Consider the following 8717-nt stretch of genomic DNA (forward strand, 5'->3'; position numbering starts at 1 on the left):
CCGCCCGCCGCCCCAGCTCCCACCCCAACGGCGGCCAACTTTCCTGCCCCGGCGGTGGAGCTGCGGGAACGGGAGTTGTTGCAGTCGCGCCGCGGCACCGCGGGTGCCCCGTGCCCAGTGCTCGGGGTGGGGGGCAGCGGCATCCCCGAGGCCGCCCCGGCCCTGCCGGGAAGTTGTGCGAGGCTGCGGCGGCGCGGAGGGCTCGGCACCGGGGCTGGCTGAGAGCCGCGGCGTGCCCGGAGCTGCCGGTTCTTCCCCGCGGGGCTGCCGGTCCCCCCCTCTGCCGGGGCTGCCGATCTCCTGCTCCCGTTCTGCCGGTCCCCCCTCCCCGGTGCTTGCCAGTTCTCCCCTCGGCGCTGCCGGTTCCCCGGGGGTCCCGGTCCCCCTGGGGACGCCTGTGCCCCCCGCGAGGCGCCGTTTCGTCCCCCGGGGTGCCAGTCCCTCCCTTCAGAGCAGTGCCAGGCTCCGGCCGCCCCACGGCCGAGGGGCCGCACGCGTGTCCGTGGGCACACGTATGTCTCCGGGCACACGTGCGGCACCGCGGTGCCGTGGTGTGTCACACAGCAAGGCCACGGGTGGGTGCAGGGCTCCCTGCTGGCATCCCTGCCGTGGGCACACGTGTGGATTGTGCCAGCCTGGCGAGCGTGGGTGCTCGGCGGGGTCGGACACCCCGCGTTGTCACCCCTTGGCAGGGCCCTGGGGACTCGGCGTGCACCGGGACCGCGTCGTCGTCGGGCGCGTTGGAGGAGCCCCGGCAGCGGGTGGGTGGCTGGGTGGGTGGCTGGGTTCGTGGGTGGGTTTGCAGCCCTCCCCTGCGTGCTGGGGCTTTGTTCGGTGCCAGCGTGGGGGGCTGTGGGGGGCCCCCATACCGCGGCACCCGGGGCCCGTGGGAGTGCAGGAGGCCCCGAGTGGGCACCCAGGGGGCACGTGCAGCTGGCAGGTGGCAACCGGGGCTTGGGGGGAGCTTCAGCTCTTCCCCGGGGGGCCCTGCGAGCCCTGGGCTCGGTGGCACGAAGCGGTGCCAGGCGTGCCCCACGCGTGTGCCCGCGCCGGTCACTTGTTGAGGATGGGGAGGTTTTTTCCGCAGCCACGGCCGCGCGGCCGGAGCAGGGGGGCTGGAGGCAGCGCGGCGTGTGAAAAACCCTTGGCTTTTCTAGGTCATGTCACTGCTGGCTGTGCTGGCTGGCAGCCGGGGCCGCCGGTGACGCGGGGAGGTGGCCCCGGGGTGGCCGGGCAGGGCTGTGGCAGAGCTCCCGGCCAGTGCTTCTGTCCAGGGCGCACGTGGGGCTGGTGGCACAAGGCTGGCTCTGAGCTGTGGCACTGGGATTGTTCCCAAAGGCTCCGGACAGACCTGTCCCTCCCTTGAAGGCCGTGGCTGAGCTGAGGGGGGTCGTGGGGAGGCACCCGGCTCCGTGGGCTCACATGGGGAGGAGCGGGGTGGCGCAGCTGTTGTCACTGTCACCGTCACTGTCACCTGGCTGCTCTCTAGCCACCCTCAGCAGGCAGGGTCTGCTCCCCGTTCCCTGCAGGGTTCCTTGGTGATGGCACGGTGGCAGTGGATGTGGAGCTGGCTGTGTGGCAGTGCCAGCCCCGCCGTGCCAGAGCGCAGAGTCTGGCAGCAGCTCCTCTCCCAGGCCTGCCCGTTTGCTTGTCAAGCCTTGTCACCAGCCCCTGCTTTGATCCAAGGAGCCAGGATCCTACAAATTTGGTCTGTGCTGGAGAGAAAATGGGCTTGGAGCCGGCACAGCCGATGCTTGTTCTCCGACCAGGAGCTGCGTGGCAGAGGGGCTCCAGCACCGGCTGGGACACGCTGACATCTCTTCCCAGCTCCCTCTGGTTCTTCTCAACACCTCCAAGGACCTTTGGCACTGGAATTTTCTGCCTGGAGTCACTCCCTGCCATGCTGGAGATGGCTCCGGAGGTGCTCAGCTCTTCCTGGTGGGCTCACGGCTGGTGGAGAGCTGTGCCCTGGCACCAAGCTTCTGCTCACGGCTGTGGGAACGGATGGGACTTCCACCAGCCAGGGTATCCCCACTGCTGCCAAACCCCCACCTCCCGTCCTGCCCAGCTGGGATGGGGGCTGCAGGATGGACTCTCCATTTCCTCATGCCTGGAGGAAGATGATGCTCCAGCCCCAAGCCAGCCCTGGGCTGCTGTGATGCCTCAACGCTTCTCCATGGGAATTTGGACTGAGGCCATTTCCTACCACGGGCCCATCCTCTAAGGGGGACAGGGCTGGCTTGGGGCCACCTGGCTCGGTTGCCAAGTCAGAAACTCTGTAGCTCCTCAGAATTCACAAGGGCCATCGTGACCCACCCTGTGCTGCTCCTGTCTGTTCCTTCTTGATGTCCTCCAAGAGCAGGATGGAGCCAGGCCCCTTCTCCTCCCTGGAGCACCTCAGAGCCTCAGAGGCTGGGTCTTGATGAGATGGTGGGTATGAAAAAAATCCCCTTCTGGGATGAGCACAGATCTTGCTGCCAGCGCTGGAACTCAGAACCTGCCTTTGGAGCCTTCATGGATCTCCCAGCCCTCCAGAATGGAGCTGATGGAAAACAGCAACTCACATCCCAAGGATGTGGAAGAAACTCCTTGGAAGAGGCGGTAGGAGTGCCGTGGCTGCTGCAGCCCCTGTAGCTGTGGGGGGGCTTTGTCTCCAGGGGCCCCCCAGCCGTGCAGAGCCGGGGGGAGGCAGCACACGCCGTTCCCTGGCAGAGCAAATCCCTGATCCAGGCGGAGATTTCTCTGTGCTGTCTCCTGGCCTTGCTTTTGGAGTGGAGTTTTACCAACAGCAGCTAAGTAAAATAAATAAAGAGGCCTGTGCTTGCCAGTGTTCGCGAGGCCGCGCCAGGGATTGGCAAAGCTGCACCATTAATTACAGCTCGGCACCACTGCCAGCCTGCCGGCTCCAGGAGAGGCCGTGGCAGCACGCCGGGGAGCCAGAGGGAGAAGGGAGATGTGGAATCACGGAAGGGAGGGGAAACATGGTCCTGGACACTGGGGGAACCGTGCCAGAGCGAGTGGAAGCAGCTTGGATGTCGCTGTCCCTGCTGGGTGTGTGTGTGTGCACACGTGTGTGCAAGCATGTGCTGGGCAGGAATCCTCCTTTTTGGGCTGGGATTGTGGAGTTTTTCCCAGGAACGGTGCTGATCTGTCTGTGGAGGGGCTGGGAAGGCTCAGGACTCCCCAGCTCAGTGCTGGGGGTCCCCATGGAGGTGCTTTGGAGCAGCTTTGGAGTCCCTGGATGCCTTTGAGCAGCCGGGGAAGATCCTGGCAGGTTCTTGCAGCAGGAATTGCTCATTGTGCTGCTGCGTTTGTCGCTGTCACCTTTGGGTGACATCCATGGGATCCCATGGGATGCAGCCCCACATGGAGCCGTGCCGTGCCAGGGGCCAGCCTGCTCTTTCTGGCAGGGAAGTGAGGCTGTTCCACGGTGGATCAACCACTCAAGATGCCCCAGCCCTTCCTTACTTTTTATTCCTTTATCCTAAGCCATGTTCATGTTAGGGATTTTCATGGATCAGGTCTTTTTTCCCATGGATATTATATTTTCTGCAGACTGTTAAAAGAACAGTTGAGTTAAAAACCACACCCCTCCACCCCCAAATCTCCTTTACTCTGCCATTAATAGTTTGTCAGATTATTGATGCCGAGGGGTTTAGTACTGCCCATTTACCACTTTTTTGGGGACTGGTTGGTTGTCCCTGACTTTTCCTGCCTGGAGACGGTCACGATCCGGGCTCCTGCCATGCCAGGATGATGGAGCTGGACCGGGATCCAGCCAATATCCAGGCAAAACGTCCTCAGGGAAACAACCTGTTTGTGCATCGGGAGCAGTGCCGTGCCGTGGCCAGGGAGAGCCGAGCCCCGGTCGGATCCTGCTCTTCCCGGAGCGATATTCCGGCAGGAATGCTCCGGCAGTGATGGAGAGGGACCGCGCTCCGAGGACGTGGAGCCCGGGCTGTCGTTTCCTCCCGCCCGGGCGCTTCCCAGCTCTGTGATGGCTCTTTAAAAGCTTTAATTAAAGCTTTAAACCCACCCCCTTTCCCTGCTCCCGGGCAGGAACAAAGGCAGATGGAAGGGGCTGGAGCGGGCGCCTGCGGCGGGCGAGAGTGCCAGGCTGTGCCCGCCGCGCTCCGGGTGACATCGCAATCCTCCATGAGCACCAGCCACTCTCCAGAGGGGTGCGGGGGGTCCCTGGGTGGTCGGCAGCTGTCCCCAGGGAGCCGGCAGCGCTGCCGGGATGCGCTCACGGCTGTCGGGTGGTTCATTCCGCAGGGAGCGAGGCGCTTTGGGAGGCACTGGGGGTGATGCCGAGCCCTGGCACCGCGGCCGGGCTGGGCTCCCCCGGCCCGGAGGACGCAGACGGTGACGCTGCAGGGTGCGAGGTCACCAGTCGCCGGCAGCTCCCGCCGGGTGACTCGGTGGCCCAGATGTTAAATATCTCCTCGGCCCGGCTCGCAGCTCAGCGAAATATTTTCACTGCAGCAGCGGCAGCAGCAGCGGCGGCGGCTCGAGAGCTGCAGGGAGCAGGGCTGGTGCCGAGCGAGCTCTGGCAGCTTTGGTTCAGCCCCGGCTGTGGCTCGGTGCGGTGCAGCCCCGCAGGTTTTGGGGCTGGGAGGAAGCTCCCCCGTATCCCAGAACACCTGGATCATGCATGCCTGGAGAGGTGAGGCGTGGGCTGCCCGGCTGTGTCCATCCCCGAGCCTTCCAGCGGCCGTCTGGGCAACGGGCGGGATGGATGGATAAAGGATGGATGGATGGATGGATGGATGGATGGATGGATGGATGGATGGTTGTGCCGGAGCGTCCCTGCTCGCTGTTCCTGGGCGAGGGAAGCAAGCACCATCTTGTGTCCCTGCCAGGCTGCGGGAGCCCCAGGAGCTCGCTGCAGAGCAGCAGCGTGTCCCTGCCTGACCTCCTCCTCCTCTCCCTCCTCCTCCTCCTCCTCTCCCTCCTCTTCCTCTTCCTCCTGCCTCCCCGCACCCCCGGCTCTCCCGGAGCAGCGGAGGGGGCTGCGGCTCTCTGGGGGACCCCAGGTCCTTGGTGGCCGCTCGAGCAGCACCAGAGGGGGATGCCCGTGCTGCTCCTCGCTCCGGCTGCAGTTGGAATTCGGTGCTTTCGGGTCTCTCCTGTTGCATTTCCTGGGGTCTCTGGCTGGAAGTTACTCTCGGAAAGCGGGGTTTTCTCCTGCCCCAGATCCCCCTGCTTGCAGCGGGGAGGTCCAGCCGGCGTCCAACCCTGTCTGCTCTCGTTGGCCCCATCGCAGCCCCTCTCTCCCGTGCCCTGGAGCGGGGGAATGCCGGCACCGAGCCCCCCCGTGCTGCCGGGGCCGCAGAAGCCAGCGCCAGCCTGTTGCATGAGAATCGGGATATTTTTAGCTCTCTAATGTCCCCGGAGCGGCTCCAGCGCAGGCTCGGCCAAGGCTCCGTGTCCCTCCCGGTGAGCCGGGGGATGCCCCGGTATCACCGCCTCGGCCAGGGGTGGTTCGGGAGCAGGATTTGCTGTTTGAGGGTGGAGAAGAGCATCCCCCGTGCCGTGCCAAGCGCCTGGCATCCCCAGCACACGGCTGGGCGAGCGGTGACCTCGGCGATTTTGGAATAAACCTCTGCCATGGCATCTGGCCCTGTAGTCACCTCCTGAATGTCCCCTGCTGTCCCCAGGGCTGTCCCCTTGCCACCACTGCCCCGGGCATAGGCTGAGTGATGCTGACACGTGCACGGGGCCTCGGCTTCTGCAGAGCCATGCTCGGGGCTCACTTAATAAGGCCACCACGTGCATTATTTTATTAATGAGGTATTAAAAAGCCATTCACGGTGATGCTCTGCATTCCCGGAGAAGTATCCAAGAAATCTGTACTGAGAGTGACTGCTCACCCTGTGCCCGGCTCTTGGGACAGCTGTGGGCACACCACAATGCTGGGGTGTCGCTGTGCACCCCCAGCACGTCACCCTGAGCTGCCAGCCTGTTCCCACCGTGCTCCAGGGCACCAGAATTTGCTCCAAGGGCTTTTGTAGCTCTGTCTGAAGTTGTTTGGTGGCTCCTTGCCCAGGCTGTGCTTGGCCAGCTCGGGGTGGGGGGTGAGCTGAGGATGGGGGAGTCACTGCAGGGGGGACCTGGGGGCTGGGTCTCTGCTCTGGTGGTTTTGGGGTGAAGTCTTCACTCTGTGCTGCAGTGTCCCAAAGCTGGGGACACATTGGCACAAGGAGTCTCCTGTAACCCTGCAAGGTGGCAGATGGGGACACGGTCCAGGTTGGGGGGGACATGAACCGGGAGGGGACATGGGGTAACTGGGATCCTGCTCCTGCACCAGCTGGACTCAGGGCAGGGTGCTGACCTCCACAGTGGCCAAACCTCCGGGTAAGCCTCTGTCCGTGTGTCCGTCTGTCTGTCCGCAGGGCAAATGCCATAGGATGACCGCTGCTGGTCCCCTCTTACTGGCTGTGATATCGTCTGTCCTGTGGCTCACGCGGGGCTTCGACCCGGCTCCCAGTGCCTGCTCCGCCCTGGCCTCCGGCGTCCTCTACGGCTCCTTCTCCCTCAAGGACCTGTTCCCCACCATCTCCTCCGGCTGCTCCTGGACCCTGGAGAACCCCGACCCCACCAAGTACTCGCTCTACCTCCGCTTCAACCGGGAGGAGCAGGTCTGCACCCACTTCTCGCCCATGGTGCTGCCCCTCGATCACTACCTGGCCAACTACACCTGCGACCCCCGGGGCGAGGCCAGCCCCGTGCCCGTGCAGCCCCCGGAGCAGCAGCAGGAGGAGGAGGAGGATGAGGAAGCCGAGCTGGAGCTGTGTGAGGGCGCGGGGCCCTTCACCTTCCTGCACTTCGACAAGAACTTCGTCCAGCTGTGCCTGGCAGCCGAGCCCGAGGCGGCCCCGCGGCTGCTGGAGCCACAAGCGCTGGAATTCCGCTTCGTGGAGGTGCTGCTCATCAACAACAACAACTCCAGCCAGTTCACCTGCAGCGTGCTGTGCCGCTGGCTCGAGGAGTGCCTGCAGGCTCCCGGTGCTCGCCGCTGTGGCTTCACCCACGCCGGCTGCAGCTGCCAGGCCGAGACCCCTCCGGCTCCCCGGCGCAACGGCACCCGGCCCCCGGCCCCCGTGCCCACCCCGGTGCCCGCCGCCCCCGACTGCTGCCCCACCGAGCTGCATTCTGCGAATGCCAACGAGCTCGAGCTGCCCGAGGTGCCACACGGTGAGTGGGGACACGGGATGGGCCCCCTGTGCAGCTCAGGGGTTCTCTGAGTGCTGCTCGTGGTCACGGAATGGGCGCTTTCTGCCTCTGCACGGTCCATGGGGATTTGGGGAGCTGTGCATGGAGCAGGGAATCGTGCTGGACCTGGGGGCTGGAGGGTGCAAATGGGGCACTGGGAATGGAGCAGGAAATCGTGCAGTGGATGGATCCTGGGGCTGGGAGGTGCAAATGGGGCACTGGGAATGGAGCAGGAAATTGTGCAGTGGATGGATCTGGGGGCTGGAGGGTGCAAATGGGGCACTGGGAATGGAGCAGAAAATCTGTGCAATGGGTGGATCCTGCCCATGTGCACTCCTGGTGTAAGATTGGTGCCAGTTGGATGCTGGGCATGGAGCAGGGAAGTCGTGGCATGGATGGATCCTTCCCAAGCACATTTCACAGGGCTGGAGGGCGCAGCTGGGTGCTCTGTGTGGAGCAGGAAAGCTGGTGCATGGGGCAGAGAATCCATGGAATGGGTGAATCCTGCCTGAGCATGCTCCCTCAGGGCTGGAAGTTTCCAATGGGACACTGCATGGAGCAGGAAATCCATGCAAAGTTCAAACCTGCTGAGCTGCAGCTTGTTCTGCCCTTGCTGTGGCCCTGAGAACGGTCCCTGGGATGTCACGGTGACCCCACCGCTGCCAGGGCTGGTGCCACGGCTGCTCTGGCACATCCCACGTGGCTCCCTGGCCTCGCTTGCCGCCTCCCTGGCACGGGGCCGGAGCAGGAGCCAACACATTCTGCCTTGGTGGAGACGTGGAAAACAATTTGCAGGTAAAATGACCCTTTCCCGTGGCAAATTACCCTTGACTGCTGCAGCCCGGGCGCTTGTTATTCCAGGCAGGATGTCACGGCACGGCGGCCGGGCTATTAACCAGGCGGAATGAGGCCATTTGCTCGTTCCGGGATTGTAGGAATGGCTGAGCATAAAGCAGCCGGCACCGGGATCGGGCTGTCCCGGCGCTGCCCCTGCCCGCGGCGCCAAGCTCCGCGAGGTGATGCGGGGGTTTTGGGAAACATCTGGCCAGATGTTCCCTTCAGCAGCCTCAGGGTGATGGGCGGGCAGGAGCAATCCCCAACTGGGCTGCGCGGGGTCTTTATCCGGCAGATTAGGTGGCGGGGCTGGGCTGGGGGTGTAGAGATAATTTCATTGGGCTTTAGCATTTATTTCAGGAGCTAAATGTCATTACGGGCAGATCCCCCACTAAATCCCCGGTCCGTTACAGCTGCAGGACTCTAAATCGCCTCATCCGAGGGGAGCTGTTTGAGCTGATTTCATTTTATGGGTTTTTTTCTGTGTTTTTGGGGTTTTTCTCCCCCCCTTTAAACACCACTGGGTGATTAAGAGCTCAGCAGCAGGGTCAGGTGCCACCCTCAAGGTCAGCCTGGATGATCCTGTACCCGAGGAGTGACAGCTGCTGTGGCCAGGAGATGTCTGGGGAGAAATGGGATCCAGGATGGGATGGAGAAGGGGGATCCAG

General features: G+C 63.7%; 1 protein-coding gene across 1 annotated transcript in view; it reads left to right on the plus strand.

The window, feature by feature from the left end:
- The window catches only part of ADGRB2 (adhesion G protein-coupled receptor B2), a 65566-nt gene that overhangs the window by 35865 nt on the left and 20984 nt on the right, over window positions 1-8717 (plus strand). Inside the window, exon 2 of the mRNA XM_033519617.1 lies at window positions 6396-7197. Coding sequence (XP_033375508.1) covers window positions 6411-7197 — 787 coding nt within the window. The 5' untranslated portion in view covers window positions 6396-6410. The remainder of the gene's footprint in view (window positions 1-6395; window positions 7198-8717) is intronic.

This window comes from Parus major, chromosome 23, assembly GCF_001522545.3.
Source record: "Parus major isolate Abel chromosome 23, Parus_major1.1, whole genome shotgun sequence".
In the NCBI taxonomy this organism is placed as follows: Eukaryota; Metazoa; Chordata; class Aves; order Passeriformes; family Paridae; genus Parus; species Parus major.